The sequence below is a fragment of the Rhipicephalus microplus genome, chromosome 10 (genome assembly GCF_043290135.1).
Source record: "Rhipicephalus microplus isolate Deutch F79 chromosome 10, USDA_Rmic, whole genome shotgun sequence".
Classification (NCBI taxonomy): domain Eukaryota; kingdom Metazoa; phylum Arthropoda; class Arachnida; order Ixodida; family Ixodidae; genus Rhipicephalus; species Rhipicephalus microplus.
Genome location: NC_134709.1, coordinates 30,550,099 through 30,567,146, shown reverse-complemented (window position 1 = coordinate 30,567,146; position 17,048 = coordinate 30,550,099). Strand labels below are relative to the sequence as shown.

At 45.8% G+C, this 17,048-nt stretch overlaps 1 protein-coding gene across 1 annotated transcript; it reads left to right on the top strand.

The window, feature by feature from the left end:
- The first annotated feature begins 10,004 nt into the window (after positions 1–10,004).
- LOC119181440 (calponin-2) lies at positions 10,005–14,158 on the top strand. The gene is made up of 6 exons (XM_037432693.2): positions 10,005–10,320; positions 11,059–11,213; positions 11,719–11,785; positions 11,930–12,034; positions 12,099–12,131; positions 13,423–14,158. The coding sequence occupies exons 1-6, from the start codon at positions 10,267–10,269 to the stop codon at positions 13,615–13,617; spliced, it is 609 nt and encodes a 202-aa protein (XP_037288590.1). The 5' UTR covers positions 10,005–10,266; the 3' UTR covers positions 13,618–14,158.
- Positions 14,159–17,048: the final 2,890 nt, after the last annotated feature.

Below are 17,048 nucleotides of genomic sequence, written 5' to 3'. Positions count from 1 at the left end.
ACAAAATCACCAACCACAGAACATGCATTCAAAAACCAAGTAAAGAAATATTTTTTGCAAGAGTTGTCTTCATCTTAGCAACTGCTTTTTAATGTAGCTATAACAATTGCTACATGTTATATTGTCCTTACGTTTTGTATTATAACTTGCGCTTGTTTGTTCTTCAGAGTTTTCTTTTTTGCCTTGCTAAACATATATGTATTTTCTACTTTCGTTTTTTCGCACTGTGTTTTTTTAATGTTGTATATTTTGTTTCTTCTCCCATTAACATCATGTATGGGAGCCCCCCTGACAGTTTCTAACTTTGGGGCTCCTTGTGTGTATTACCAATCCTGTACGCACTTTTCTGCAAACTGACATCGTTGTTGAATAAAACTTGAAACTTGAAAACTCGAATGTTGATTATGGGGCAAAGCAGTGGCATCGGATCACGAATTCTTCGTTAAAATCTACAAAAGTTAAATATTACTGACATTGAACGTCTGTAGAAACGTCTGCTTGAGTGCAGACGACAATTCGGGCGATATCCGAGCCGTTCGCTGAGTCGCCATTTTGTTTAAACAGTAAAGTAGCCCGCATCTTATTTGTCTATGATGTGGTTTTCTTGAAGCGGTAACTTTGCCGGCTACGTGAGAATTGGAATCAGACTTAAGATGGCTGCCGTCCACTTAGCTGTCTATGAAGCCGTTTACGGTGAGTATTGGAACACACCCTTGGTTTAGCAAGAACACAAAGCACAGCGCGCAAAATAATAAGTAGTACGAAGCAGCTGTATGCAATCGATGCGTAAACAAACCAAGCTCATACGAAAACAAGTATACTGCTTGGTAGTAATGCCCTTAAAAAGCGAAAATTCGAGCACGAACCCCTCCCCCCCCCCCCCCACACACACACACACACTTCCACACACTACGTTGTCACGTCCGCTACTTTTCTTTCAATAATGTCGTGGCACTTGTAAAGCTTCCAACATCCGGGCCGCCACCATTGTGTGTGGCCGCCAGCCGTGCCAGTACCAACTGCAGTTCCTTGTGTCTTACTCGCACAACACGCCTTTAGACGCAGTCAGGTGCCGTTCGGAATTCGTGATTTGTTCACGCAAAGTATTCGCACTTGCCAATGTCGGTTAAGTGAAGAAAGGCATTCGACTTACCCGCCTAAACAAACAGCACGTGAAACCAGCCACTGTGACGCCACAGACCACGGAGGAAGGACGCCCCCACGCCATGAAAACAAAGGTGGAAGTGACGTAAGGTGGCAGCGATTGCGATGACACCACCGTAAGTGGACAGAGGAGCAGACGGAAAAGTGCGACAACATGACAGTGGCAATAACGAGCATTATATAGCAACATTAGCAAAAAAGTCATGCAGAAATAAATGCACAAAATTGTTACTGGGCTTATTAATATCTTATTCTTTCCAAAATTATGCTCATGTTCAGTGAGGGTCACGCATATGTACTGCAATAATATTGAAATCACTCACAAAACTTGTTAACGCCCAAGGTATATAATAAAAATATAACTACAGTTCATTATTAGTGCACGAAATTCGTGTGTTTACAACTTCATGCTCACATCACTGAGTCACATTGCTCGACACTACTCAGTCTCTAAAAGCGCGCAAAAATTACCTCCGAGTCGAGTTGTTAATAGCAAACCTGCAATAAAGTCACTAAAAATACTTTTTTTGTCGTTTTAAAGGTCGTAGAGGCGGATAAGGCATAACAAAAGGCCTCTGAGCCTGCTTACACCAGTTCAGTATTCATTCGCTTGATGTCACTGCGGTCGATTGCGCGCCAAGAACGAACGATGCGCGAAGTAGACAACACGCTCATTGCCAGCCGGTGTCACAGTCACTGCCTGGGCCGACCCATATACGAAGCGTATACTACATAAATAAACTGTGGCTGCACGACCTAAAATGGCCTGGACATAAAACGGAGATCATGTAGGAGCGGGCTGACGGAGAGTTGAGCCACGCGCATTGGGTTTCATCGCTGCACCGCGTCATCGGATATCGCTTTACCAAAGCAAACAGAAACACGTACCGAGTTTTAGCGACCATTGCGTGCAGCGCGAATACATGAAGCTCGTAGTTCCACAGCGCCGCCGTGGTGGTCTAGCGGCTAAGGTACTCGGCTGCTGAGCCGCAGGTCGCGGGATCGATTCCCGGCTGCGGTGGCTGCATTTCCGGTGGAGGCGGAAATGTTGTAGGCCCGTGTGCTTAGATTTGGGCGCACGTTAAAGAACCCCAGGTGGTCGAAATTTCCGGAGCCCTCCACTACGGCGTCTTTCATAATCATATGGTGGTTTTGGGACGTTAAACCCCACATATCAATCAATCAATCAATCAATTGTAGCTACATATGTGCGCCGATGATTAGCCTATCCGGCTCCTACTCCGTCAGAAAATGGCTCGAAGGAAAAGGGTAAGAGGCATAAGACAGTTGCCTAGCCAGAAAATTTCCCGGGGTGGCAGTGGCGTTTTCAGGGGGAGGCACACTGCGCTCGTGACCCCCCCCCCCCCCCCCCCCGCCTTCCTCCAAATTTTTTTTCCCCGTGACATCCACAGCGAAAAATGACCATTTCAAATGGGTGCTCCCTCCCCCTCAAAAAAAAAAAAAAATCTGCCTAAGCCCCTGGAGGGTTTGTCAATCATGTAGTTCCGTGGGCGTCTGGAGTGGGTTTCAAGTGGGGGGAAGCTGCCCCCTTTCCTGGAATTTCAGATTATATTTTTCAACACAGTAGCAATAAGCTACACAGCTTGATTAGCGCACACATGCCTTGGCCCTCACGATCACAATTCAATTTAGATCACATATTGCACACTATCGACAAATGCCTTTTTTTATTTCTTCAAATAAAGTAATACCTCCATCCAGAGGCCGTGGTAGAACATGTAACTGGCGGAGAGCGAAACAAACCGAACGCGTTACATAGTTGTAGTTGATGACATAAAAGAGATGATGGGTAAAAAATAATAATAAAGCGTTCGTTAGATTAGAAGCAACAGGGCATACAAGCGATAATTATTTCCTTTACAGAAGTTGAAAGCGAGCAAAAAACAGAAATACAGTGATGTTTCTTAAGCAAAGTACCACACTAGATGATTGTTCAGCAACATGCTTACAAATGAGTGCGTATTAAATAACACCAGACTCGCAATTCATATATAGACAAGTACGCCGTGGCAGTTTCTTTAATTCGTATTTTGTTTTTATGAGAAAAATGCTGGGGGAAGGGGGGAGGGGGTTTAGTACAGTGAAATACGTCGGAACATAATGGGATCGTGCTCTTGTTCCATATTTTGTTAAACATCGTGGTATACTGTAACATCTAGCCTGCCATGTCACGTCAGCGAAAGAAAGAAAGAATTTCCGCGAAGCCCAATGCGAGGGGCACCTTATACGAGCGACACGATACGGCGGGGCACGATAGGGCGACGTCAGACTCTTCTGGGCCCACTGTACAGGATAAAGACGCGTGAGGAAAAAAAAAAAAAGAAAAAATATTACGCCGACACACGACACCGGGCTGCTTGCATCGTGGACGACGGAAACCCCGCGTGACAGGACGCAGGGGTTCTCACAGCAGGACGACGGGCGCGGCATTCCTTTCGCGACCAACCACCGCGGGTTGCGGAGCGCGCCGAACAAAGAAGACCGATTGAGCCACGCGAAAAGACGCCCCCTCCCTCTCTCTCTCTCTCTCTCTCTCTCTTTCGGTGTCGCGTACTACACTTGCGTTGCGTTGCGCTGGCGAGCTGCGACGATCCCGAGGGAAGGCCGAGAAAAGCACGTCTCTATACGGGCGGCTGGGTGGCTGCAGCAGTCGCTGACGGCCTATAGATTTTAACGGGTCGTCATCCAAGCTAGACTAAATCCCGATCATTGGTAACATGCCCCTTCCCCTCTGTAATGTGAAAACCCCGAGGGTAAAATAAATAAATAAAATGATTGGGGTAGGGGGACGTTAAGTCCGCCTCATACCTTTAGTCAGTCGCACACGTCCATTAATTGTTCGAAGTTCAGAGTTATGGTGGTGTAAAGCTATTGGTGATAATGTAAGCGGAGGAGCCCTCGCGTTGCATATCAAGACGAGTTTTCTTTTTTTTTTTTTTCGCCTTTACTCCCGGAAAGCAGAGAATTAAGGATGGGCCACTGTGAAAAGCACGTAATTAAACGCCCCATTTCCTTTTCTTTTTATTCCTTGCAAATTTAATAAACCGATGGTCCGGGCTATAGTTTGTACTCGAGTGCGTAAGACATTACCTAGCACGAAAATGAGCGAGGTGTGAAGCGGGAGAACAAGACATGCACTGACTCCCAACTAAATACATTTCGAAAAACACATAAGCTTCATTTCCGAGCTCGAACACAACCGGTAGTAAGAGGTGTAGGGGGTAGGGCGCTGCGCTCAAGCTGTCTGTATATAGTATGATGGCAGGCCCTCCACGAACCACGAAACAGCTTGGGTAAGTCCAGTTGGAGTAAGTGGCCACACTTTTACATAATTGCGCTTAGATTTCCGTTCCATTTTCACCTCATATACGCCTGAATTGTCTTTCACACACACACACACACGCGCGCGCGCACGCACGCACGCACGCACGCACGCACGCACACACACACACACACACACACACACACACACACACACACACACACACACACACACACACACACACACACACACACACACACAAATGATACGATAACACACAGTACTACGGTATAGGTGTTCTCTGGTACAGCCCATGCGAAACGCAGATTCGACGCAGCGCGCGGCGTTAGTAACGCAGCGGAGCTCCCACCTCTCTAATCTAACTCTGCCTTTCGGCCTCCCTTTCCTTTTCTTACTTCTTTTTCGTCTTCGCGCTAACGCCTGACACACTTTCCTCAGCCGCACGGCGTATCAGCTACCGTCAAACACAGCAGCGTGTATAGTATACGTGCATTCACTGAAAAGCGTGCAGCGCTGCGGAAGCTATGGCGCATTGCTATATGCGCATCCAGTCTCGAAAGGTGAACGCGCCAACGTGTTGTGGCGTGAACGCGTCCACACAGTGTCCGTTCACTGTCAAAGCACGTTGTCAGAAGATTAATTAACAGTGTTACGTCATCGATAGGACCTGCGGGACCGAACAGTGTCATTGCGGTGAGCCCGCACGATCAGGCTCGGAGGACTAACCACGCGATGAGGATGTTTGCGTTTTCTTGAACTGCTGGAGAAATCACGCCTGTTTGTTCAGCTTTAAAGGGGCACTATGTGAACGCAGATGCTGCACAGAACGCGAAAAAATATGTTGTACCAGGGGCGTAGGCAGAAATTTTAGGATCTTGCTTCTTTAGCCGGAAGGGTTGTCTCTCGTCGTTGCGCCAGTGTGCACGCTAGTGCTCGTTGCTCCCGCTAGAGGCGCAGCTGTGGTATTCGTTTCGAGAGCGCTCACTAGATGGCGCACCGCCGCTCAGACGACGCTCGCTCCCCTCTCGGCGCGTGCTCTAGTTTGGTAGGAGATCGCTAGGTGGCCGCGCTAATATATAGCGCTCGCTTTCGGCGCGCTTCCTTTCTTTTTCGCCGGACATCACTCAGTGCGCGTCGATACAGCTGCCCACTATATATGAACACCGCAGAAGCCAAGGTGGCGGCGCGGAGGGCTCGCCGTCAGGACCCTTCCAGAACTTTCTACTACATCCTATAATTCAAGATCCTCTGGCTTTGTACTTTACGTATCACAAAGCCATTATGCTAAAAGAAAAAAAGGTCCTCCGAGCTTATGTAATACGTGAATAAGCTATTGAACGAAATGTATATACTACGTCAGTATGTAAATATCTGTATATAGAACATTGATATCTAAATAATAAACATTCTGTATATAACGTGTATGTATAATCACACCACAACAACTTTCGTGTCACTACTTTATATGATGATGATTGAGCATATGTAGAGAGGACTAGCGGTGTACCGGGTTTAACCTCTGAAGCAAGCTGCTTCATCATCAGTCACTTCGTGGATATGCGGGGATTTTTTTTTTTCGAGGTGCACTTCTTTGACATGACCGTTTCTGGCTTTGTATGCCATGACGAAAAACAATTTCGAGGGGGGGGGGGGAGGCAGGCTGCCTTATAGCTTTAATCATATGTGTGTTCAGAAAAAATTGCTTCTGTATACAGTGCGCCGTATTAAACAGTGCTCCACGTCACCGTTATTAACCTTAAAAACAAACAAAATATGTTTAGCAAGATTCAGCTATGGTTTGCGTATCCTAACCTTCCAAATACAGTGAAGCTGGGGTATATCGAATTATTGCGCATATAGAACAGTTGTAAATATAGACCAGTTGTAATATAGAACAGTTGTAAATAGTTTTGTTCTGCAATTGTTTAACATATGCAAAGCATTGTGTATTCTTTTTTATCTTGTTCTAGTTCGTTCATGTGATTGCTGATTCCTGTCTCCTGTGTAAACTTATTTGCTTTTATTCATTTATTTATTTACTTATCCTGTTGAACATTGTACCCTATCTTGTTACTTGTCCCCCCTTATGTAATGCCTTCGGGCCTTTAAGGGCGAAATAAATGAAATGAAGTATACTGGATGTGTAAAATATTTCATATATCGAATCGCCTGCATATAAAACTTTTTTTCTCATACCCCTCAGATTAGATGTCCCGCGTTTGATTGTGCTGCTCATATTTAGCTACATTCATGGGCATCGGCAAGGGTGTGCAATAGGTGCATGCAAACATTTGCCCTCCTCAAGCGACTACAGCACTTGCTCCTCACCCAAGGTAAACCAGCGCTCTCCCCCTCTGCTAGCTGCGATGCGGCACGATTGTGCACACCCACGACAAAGTCCTGCTCATCATCATCATTTTTCATTAACCCTTAAAAGCACCTGCTGGGGTATCAGATAAGGGGAGAGCATGCATAAGAGAAAAGGAAAGTTCAAGCAGACATGAATTAAGGAAGTACACTAAAGCTAACACTTAAAGCGAACCGAAATTCGAGACAATCAAAATACACATGAAGAATGATGCGCTCAGAAAGGAGAAAAACAACAAGAAAAATACTGCTGACGCCCATGGCTACACTGAAGATTATAATGTAAGCAGAACATCATTTCTCTCCAGCGTACTACTAAATCGCGTTCTCTTGAAAAAACAAAAACAGGTTAAGTTATTCTTTTTTTTCTGTTAATTTACATTATTCCACTTCCGTTCTCTCAGAGGTTCCTTCTCTTTTCGCTTATCTCTACGTCTCTGTCGGCGGGATGTCCTGCGGCGGTATAGGTATGCTCGCCTTTTCACGAGCAGCTAAAACAGAAAACAAAGAAGCGAGGAAAAAAATAAAGTACAGTGACTATGTAGAGCAGCGGGAAGGAAGCGGGACATCCGGATACGGGATGCGAGTTCTCTAGTTGCTGTTGAAAAAAGAAAAAGAGAGTTGCGACAAGCGCGTTGTGTCTGGCAGTCTGCAAAAAAAAAATAGATGTATACCGTTACACGGGCACGCTCATACACCGCAGCATGTAGATCAGTGAAGAGATAACAACGAATAGGAAAAGGAGAGGGCGAGAAAAGTCGCGTTCAGGAAGGAGTTATCTCGCAGCACGCAAAAGAAACGTGTGTGTAAAGTGCGATACGCAAGGTTGAACACCTCTCGCAGGCGCGACGATCGAATTGCCGCCAAAATGCGTCCGACTTGTAAAACTTTATTCCGTCTCGCCGCGGTTGCGTTCGGTGTTGCGAACGCCACGGTTGCGCAAAGTAGTAGGCACTTTGCGTTTGAAAGCTTTGCGCGGTTGACAGTGGCGCCCGAACACGACTTACCCCCGTATTCAGAAACGCTCCTCGACTCGACTTTTACCCTTCACTTGACAGAGTTGAGCACTGCGCCACCGCTCGGCTGAAAATGACGCTGCGCTGCTCAAGAATCGCAGCAGACTATCGCTGATATGCAGTGACTTGTCGTGACTAGAGGCGGCGCTCCCATCGGCTTTCTCAAGTGAAGGTGGAGCGTTGAGTGAAGGGACGTTCTAGAATGCGGGGGTTAGAGTACGGTGAACCCTTGAAGGAAAAGGGGAGGTATGCGTGACAACGTAGTAATACGTTAATGGCGACGCCTCAAGTCGCTTATACGATTTAACGCAATTAGAGGATGAGGGCGACGAGAATGGCTAAGTCTTCAACGAAGGAACCTCGGTGTCCATGTCCGAGGGCCGACAGCCAGCCCCACGTTGGGCGCCAAAAGTGGGCTCAGGGCCAGCAGTGCATGGTCGGCCGGCGGCACCCTCGGAGAGAATGCGGAGGCGACAAAAAAAAATAATAAATAGACGAAGGCCGGGTCATGACTGTCGAAATCACCAGCGTGACCCCTTCCCCTCTCAGAAAAAAAGGGAAGAAAGAAAGGTTTCTGGCTACGCCTTTGCTTGTTATAGTATCTTCAAGACGCCGTCTTTCGCTTCAGTAACTTCAGTTACTGTCTTTCTCTTCAACGCTTGTGCGACAAGCACGTTAACATGAACAAAAAGTTTACGTAAGCTGCTCATGGACAATAAAATTGAAGAAGGTCCTGCAAAATTTTGCTAGATCATGGACGCCCGCGACTTCGATCCAACGGGTAAGTGCCAACAGTTAAGTGCGTTGTATAAATCATGTAATATGAAAATATTAAAGCAGCTTCGCACTATAGTGGTGCCAAGGTTGAATAAAGTGCGGAGCTGGACAGCCTTCTTTGCTTCTCTTTATTTTTTTCTCTTCCTTTATTCGGTCTTTCTTTCCCTTTCCATCACTTTTTCTATCTCGTTTCTATTTCTGTTCATTTCATTCTCTACGTATTTTTCTCTTTATTTCATTCTTTGTAGCTTTATTTCTAGCTTACTCTTACTTTCTCTTTTATTTCTGCTTTTTCTATTCGTTTGTTTTTCTTTGTGTTTGTATACTTTTCTGGCTTTTTTTTTCTCTCTATAATCTTTGTCTCGCCCATCAGAGTTATTGCATACCATGCCGGCATGGGCGTCGGCAGGGGAATGCCAAACAAGCACTTGAGCCCCCCAAGCCGCACTAGTACTTGCCCCCCACCCAAGCCCCACCAGCCCTTCCCACCACGACGCAACACGGGTTAGCAGACCCCCCCTCCCAAGGCAAAATCCTGCCGACACCCATGCATGCCGGACAAATCGGCGCATGTGTACTGGGAGCGAAGTGGCTATATGTAGAAAATGACGAAGTGAACGCAAGCGGACCGTTAATGAGAACTTTCATTCGCGACTAACTGAGCTTTTACAGCTCTGCTGGTAAAAGGACTTTAAACAATTTGTAACCTTGCCACTCTGCGCTCGCCATAAAGCAGCGCATTCGCGCATCTTAAAACATCATGCAGTATACTGCACGGCTCATATCTGCCGAATCCGGCCGATGTGGAAAGCCCTTATACGGCGTCGGTACGAGTCCAACGCTCAGGAAGCAGACGCCGAGTCGAAGTCAGATAAGATAACGCAAAACGAACGCCATTCCCTTCGAATCTACACAGCAACGAACAGAGTCAAAAGCCACGTCCGCCAGATCCTCACTGACCAGAGTGCAATCACCTTTTCGCGTCCAGCTACTCGAGCTTGTTCCTTCGTTTTCGGCCTCAAAGCGCGCTTTCCCTCAACTCTCTCGCACGAAAGCGCATGATTTTGGACTCGAAACACTTGACCACGCGAAAACGAATGCTGTCGCGCGTAAAATACTCCGGTTTATCGGCATTTCTTTTCGCGGCCCCTAGAGCGCGAGTACGCGGGAGGGCCAGCGGAAGTAAAAACGGTCTAGAGATAAAGACAAAAAAAAAGTAAGCGAGAAGAGAGAGAGAGAGGCACTTTCACCCCTCGCAGGCAACCGGCGCAGCAAGTCTGTCCGTCGGTCGGACACTTGTTGCTTCGCCGCCGCTTTTTGCGCGCATGCAGCAACGGGTGACGCAAATATTCCAAACTCCAAATGAAAGACAAGCTCCCATTGGCCGAAAAAGCGCGGCCAGCCAGCAACGACTTTTACGATTGGTCGATCGGCGACGTCCACCACCGTCGCCATCTTACGGCGTGCACGCCCAGCGCTTGCAAATCTCCCCGGTCTGGCGGCGCGGTGGGCCCAGCTCGGCGGTAGCGACGGGTAAAAAAAAATATCCCTCCTCGCGCCGTCTGGCGTTGTTCGGTGCCTCGGATAGTCCGTTAAAAAACAAAAGTGACGGGTATTTCGTGGCTGGCTACACACACAATGGCTGCGTTCCAGGGTCCCGCGTATGGATTAAGCCGGGAATGCATGCTAAAGGTAAGCACACCCCTCCTGCTGTAACTGACTCTTCGATCGGGCGCAGGTACAAAACGGAACGACGTACACGCCGCTGAGACTGCTGTCAGACCGGTTGGTTGTACGCTATATTACAGCATCGACGCCAAGCGCGCGCTGTCACGCTTCGTTTCGTTCGCAAATGGTCATTCACGTTGCCGAAAAAAAAAAAAAAAAAATGCGCGCCCGTCGGCGGGACGGTATGCGTTTTCGTTAACGAGAGTGTGAGTGCTTCAAAAAACGAGCCGCTCTATGAAGCAAAGACAAGGGTGCCGATCCGCCCTACCTGTGTTTTTTTTTTTTCAATTTTTATCTTCTTCAGTTGGTCGCGCGAAGGTGGACGCTTGTCATCGCTTGTTCGCGACGGATTCTTAATATTGTTTCCGGCTAGCAAGGGTAGTACGTACTACGTTTGGGTGCAGCGGTGTAATTAAGCCTTGAAACGTCGTTAAGTCCGCGACACGGTTTCTTTTCACTCCGGAAAAACACGCGCGAAAATAAAGGAAAAAAAATCCCGCGCGAGCGACTGGCCTCCAGACGTGCCCTCACAACTCGGAAGGAACGAACCACCGATGTTGAAAGTGTTGCCAAGCCTGCAGTATGCTTATACACTGGTGCATTGCCGAATGTGAAAACGCGCCCGAGATAAAACGGGATAAGGTGTTCGGATTGTGTCACATACCATGTCGCGCAGAGTCCGATGTCGCGATTTCCGTGCAGGCGCAGGCGAAGTTCGAAATGCCGCGAGCCGTCGAGGCTCTGGACTGGATTAAGGCGGTCACTCAGCTTGACCTGGAGCCACCGAACTCGGAGAAAGGATTTCAGGACCAGCTGGACTTCGCGGACGTCTTGAAAGATGGGACGGCGCTTTGCACGTAAGCGCGGCATCGTCCGGAACTTGCACTTCTACGCGCGCAAACACTTGCTAGCAGGACTGCTCAGAGCGTCTTGCTATCGTAAAAGCCTGAACTAAAACCAGTATCGCATCAACACTTTTCATAACGTACCGCTTAACATAACAATATTTATGGCATTGAGGCCACCGTTAGCGTTATTGAGCCATAACCAATGTGACATAAATTGTGAAATTTTCATTAGCAGGGGCGTAGCCAGAAACTTTTGCCAGAGTGGGTGGGTCTTTATGTATGTTCGTGCATGTGCTCGTATGTGCGCGTGTATACGTGCACACAAAAATTTCGGAAAGTCGACCCCCCCCCCCCCCCCCGTCTATTCCGCAATGCTGCCAAGAATTGCCACCCATAGTAGCAAATCTTAGCCTCCCTAAAAAAAAATCCCTGTATTGCTGCACTTCAATATAATAATATACAATGTTCTAACTGCTGCATAACTTGTGTTGGCTTTTATCATTTTCTTTTGCAGGCTTATTAACAAACTTCACCCCGGTTCTGTGCCAAAAATTAACACGATGAAAGCACCATTTAAACAGGTAGACTTTTTATTTTTTATATTGATGTTAATGTCATATTTGCATGACTGACGTGGCAGTTCATTGTGTAGTGTCGCATTCATTCATCAGCTCCGCCACATGTGCTTGCTAACGATGGAAACTAAAAAAAAAATGTTTTCGCAGAGGGAGAACTTGGAGATGTTTCTCAAGGCTTGCGAAAGTTATGGGCTCAAATCGCATGACCTCTTCCAAGTGAATGATTTGTACGAAAGGAAAAACCTCTACATGGTAAACAAAATACCAGTGTGCTAGTCAATGAGCCCACACTAATGCCTGTTTTACCGATTTGCAGGTTGTCAACTGCATGTTTGCATTAGGTGGTCTGGTAAGTCATTCATATTTCATGTACAGATGGTAAGGAGAACAGTGGCATTTCAATAATATCACATGCATTGATGCGAGAACTATGTTTCTTGAGGTTTTATGGTGTATGAAGTGCTGGAGATAACCTATTGACAGTAGCTGTCAATAACATGATTTCACTGGAAAATCTTGGTGGTAGGCATATTAAATACATACTTGCTATGAGAAGCAGATAAGCTATAACACAAAGGCAGTGATAGAAAATGTATTAAGTGCTGTAAAGTGTCGTAAATGATGAAAATATTGGCCCGGCAACACTGAAAAGCTTAATGGGTTTGAAGCTTCTATTTCTCTGTAGTGCTTCTCCCCATTATGTCGCACATTTCCACATATGGCAGAAAAAAAAAGAGAAAAAGCGTGATTACAATAGATAAAGCAACTCTTGCACAGTATGTAAACCATGCAGGAACTACTGAGTGTACTGCATTTAACGTTGGGCTATCCATGCAGTGATAAGCACTGAACCATTAAGCAAACCATTAAGCATGATTTAGGCGTTTTGGTCCAAGACCACTAAGGAAAATCTAACCTAAGCTGCAGCGAACACTAGTAAAGCACGGCTAAAGAGCTGGTTATGCTAATTATGAAACAATGCTCGACAAAGTGAACATAATGTAACCTAGTATGAAAACCCACTTTAAAATTTAATTGCATCAAAAGGTTTAAGGGGGATCTTCATGCCTTGATTACATCATTGACTTGTGTGTTATTTTCCGAGGCTGTAAATGCACCATGTACAGTCGCATGCAATACATCTGGCAAAATACAGCTTATGACCAAAACGGTGTCAACACTGCACAGTGGCGCCGACATAGAAAACAGTCAGCGACATAAATACTGTTTCGACTAGCCGTATTTCCCAAATCAGTTTCTTGTTTGGCAGCGGTACTGTATAGGCTTGGGGCCTCTTCAACCTTGGCCACAGTGTAGCAACCCGCATTCAGCACCACTGATCATTTCACGTGTGTAAGCAATTCTTCAGGAATGCTCTTGTTATTAACTTTGCCATCATAGGTTCCTTATTGGAGAATAAAATGAATGCGCAAGGTTCACTTGTGAAATTGATGGTAGACAGGCTATATGAGACAGGTCATGCTTTGGTCACACCCAAGTGAGAGAACCGCATTTAGTAAGGAAAATAAGGGAGAGTGAAAGCCATGCGCAACCTTTGAACTCGTGAGGCCACGCGTCGCATTGAGCACGACTGTGCACCTTCTTCTGAAAATTGAGCGCACGACCCTCCTATCGTGCAGGCAAAGAAAAAGGGATACCCGGGTCCCACGATTGGAGTCAAGGTAGCCAACGAGAACCCGCGGGACTTCACCACGGAGAAACTGCAGCTGGGCAAGACCATCATCGGACTGCAGTCTGGCACCAACAAGGGCGCATCTCAGGCCGGAATGACGCCGTACGGCGCGTCGAGGCAGATCCTGCCGGACGGACGATGAACCGATTTGTCCATCCCAAACACCTTTGACAACGATGAACCGCCTCATCTCCGCATCAATCTTTCTCCTGCACCATCGAATTTACCGCAGAAAGTGTTCTCGTGTGATGCATCTCCTTTCGAAGTGTCGTCCGCAAGTGGCCAGGCGCTTGGCTGGTGGTATGTGCCAACCTCTGGAATAGTTAGGCGTGCTCTACCATGGTCATTGACCGGCCGTTGGTGCTTTCATGCTGACCCATCGCTGTGCGAGTTTTTCCATCCGGAGTCAAGCCTTACAAAGCCTTCATCCCTGGAACCTTCTAGTTCGTTGCACCAGCCTTGTACAAGTAGCAGAACTCTTATCATTTATCTCTTTTTTATTGTTTATTTTTCTACCATGTCAGTGTTTCTGAAGTATTGCGTCTTCTCTTGGTTTCCTCGGGAAGGCTTAGTAATGAAATTAGGATTTTGAAATATAAAAGAAGGCATAGTATTGACGTGTTGAGTATCTGTTAGCTTTTGCTGTTGCTTCATTTAAATAAATAATAAAAAGAGAAAGCAGAGTTTGTTTGTTCATAAATTGTTCTTTATTCTGCCAGACTTTATTAGCAAAAGACACTAGTGCTATACTATGTTGAACAAAATCATGTGCCTTTTGGGTTGCGTCACTGAAATGCAATTGACTAACAAGTTCACTTCCAACTTGAAATACAAAGTGTCAATAGTACCTGCGGGATGGTCGACATGCTTTGGGCAGGGGCAAACTTAATGAGAAGCCTAACGAGTCTACGAGTTTCTCTCCAAAACGATCTCTGCATCATTTCGAGCAAAAAAAGGCACATGTCAAAAACTGCGCATGGTTAAATCCAAGCCTGCTAACGATGCGTAACAAGGAAACGTCTGTGCATAGTCATCAGAGGTGTGCTGAAAGAAGTTTACAATACTGACGGCGAGGAAGGACCCCGACACAAGTTTGCATTGCATAGAACACACACATACTTTTGCGCAAAAGGTTTGCAAAGGGAAGAAATTGTGCAAACCACAGTTGTTGATTACATTCTTCATAGAATAATTTACTCACACGCACATAGACTTTTCGTTCTGCTTGACGGCTCAAAAAGAAAAAGAACACTTGATGTGTTCCCACTTTCAGGACAAGTCCTGAAAAACAAACAAACAAAAAGGTGCCAGCGGTAGAGCTGGCCTTTCTGGGGAGCACCAACATCCCAGTAACAGCTAGAACTCTGAAAAATAACTTAGAAAATGTTGCTATAGCGCGTAAAAGCCGGCAATCGTGTTGGCACAATGGACAACACATTCAGACACTGTCAACCTGAGTAGACTCGTATGTACAGAGCATAAATGACAGGGGGTCAGACAAAACATAGGGAACACTGTCTTGCATATCATTACTATATGTACAACATGTTATGTACAGGTGTCAAAAGTAAGCACAGTGTAAAGCAAGATAAATGGGTGGTGTCTGATCGTGGGCTCACATCTCCTGCACAACGAAAGCATTGAAGAGACTTCAAAACGCCTCCGCGGGAAGCGAAGTGTCATTTCCTTCTAACTAAAGCTTGAAGGGGGCTTTGGATGTCTGCTGCCTGTTTGTGGCCCAACTTTCCAACCTGTTCCAGCTGAACAATGCAGTACAAAACTAATGGCCCTGTAAAGCCTATCACTTCCCTACACTGGTTCTTATAGTTAAGAAAGAAAAATGTGTCCGAATGCAGCAGACTAAAGCAAATGGCCTTTGTATTGGCGTGACAGTTTTTGAAAATGTTTATAGCTGCTTTTAATGGAATCTTCATTTCACACTAAATTCTTGCACTACGAAATTAGGTTGTTCTAAACCTGGATTGTAACTTCTATTCCTTAATTTTTGCCTTGTTTGTGCATGAAAACTGGTCTTGGCAGACCTGTGATTGCTCTGTAAATACAAGAAAATTTTGTTGATGATCAATAGTAATACAGCCTCAAACTAACAGTGGCACATCTCAAAATATATATCAAGTTGCACTGCCCCATGATAGCGCTATGAGCAGGGTACAATGCAAACCCACGGAAAACCGTATTTTTTCGAATCTTTTACTATTCACTTCCTTCTAATGTAGAGCATGCTACTGGCCAGTATTTCATCACAGAACAAACACAATGAGGGATGTGACCGCTGCTGGCTGTAAGGGCGCCTTCAAAATATAGTGCCAAGGAAACTTTCCACACGAACACCCATTTTTGAATGCTTCCACGAATTCGCCCCAGCCCCTGTTCATTTGGAAAAGTGAGCTAGTGACAAAATTCAAGCAAACAAACGGGGTTGCTTAACAACCTTAGAACAACGAATAAAGCACCTTGGAAGTTCTTATAACTAACGGACAGCGATGTAACGTTGATGTCGTCCGCGATGCTCGAAACTTGGCAAAGGCCCAAGCTGTCAGGACATCACAAGGAGCGTGCTTTGTTCGCCGTGCAAATGCACAAGGCTGTGTAGCAGTAGTACAGCTCAACAGTGACAGCCCAGATGTGTGTGCTTGTCTGTGTTTTGCATCAGCATTCAACAACGGGCAATTTAGCCATGAAATAAACTAAAATTTCAATTGAATAAAGGTTTTACTGCCTTCAAACAGGTTATCCGGCCAATATTCTAGCTGCCCACTTAAATAAATAAATAAAAAACGAAACATTGCTATGTACCAGAGCGTGGCCGGAATTTTTTGGGGGGGGGGGGGGGATACGTCTTGGTTTGGTTTTAGGAAGGGCATCCCTTTCGAATGCCCATTTTTGCTATTACATGGCAGAAAAACTTCAGGGTGGGAGTGAGGGGGGGGTGGGGGGCAAGGGCCTTTTGTGCCACCTCCTGGCTATGCCCCTGCTATTTACACACATACACACACACACACACAAAAAAAACACACTCAATCAAGTACGAGAACTTAAGAAAAAAAAAAAAAGGAGGGAGCGTACTGGCTTTCGGTCTCTTGTTTGCTACACACCACTTTGCACCGATTCACCTGAGAACTTCGGAAAAGCTGAAATACGGTATAAATTTGACGTTTCGAGGATGCTCATCTGGTGCAGAGTTTGCAGCAAATCTGAGAATTCGGTGTCAGAGCTGATACACACATTCATTTATCTCTCGCACTCGTACCAAGAAGCAATGAAAATGGTGCTGCGAGAAATTCCTTGATGTAAATTATAACAACCTTAGCTGAAAACAAGTCATACTGGGTAACTAACTGCATGCAAGCTGCCTTACCAGAAACGTTATGTCACTGTAAAAAAAAAAGAAAAAAAAGCATCCAACAGTACCCAGGTCTTTCTACAGAGTTACAGGAAGGAACAATGGTAAAGGAAACAATTTGTTTGCATTCATAAACTTAACTCCCTTCTGAAGAGGAAGCAAAGAATAAGAAAGCAGATCCCATCTACAGGAAACCTACTGGGCAACAG

What these genes read in the sequence shown, in the direction of transcription:
- LOC119181440 (XM_037432693.2), top strand. Translation starts at nt 10,267, where the DNA reads ATGGCTGCGTTCCAGGGTCCCGCGTATGGATTAAGCCGGGAATGCATG. An exon ending in GATGGGACGGCGCTTTGCAC is followed by an intron (nt 11,214 to 11,718) that starts GTAAGCGCGGCA and finishes TTTCTTTTGCAG; the next exon opens with GCTTATTAACAAACTTCACC. An exon ending in AAAGGAAAAACCTCTACATG is followed by an intron (nt 12,035 to 12,098) that starts GTAAACAAAATA and finishes ACCGATTTGCAG; the next exon opens with GTTGTCAACTGCATGTTTGC.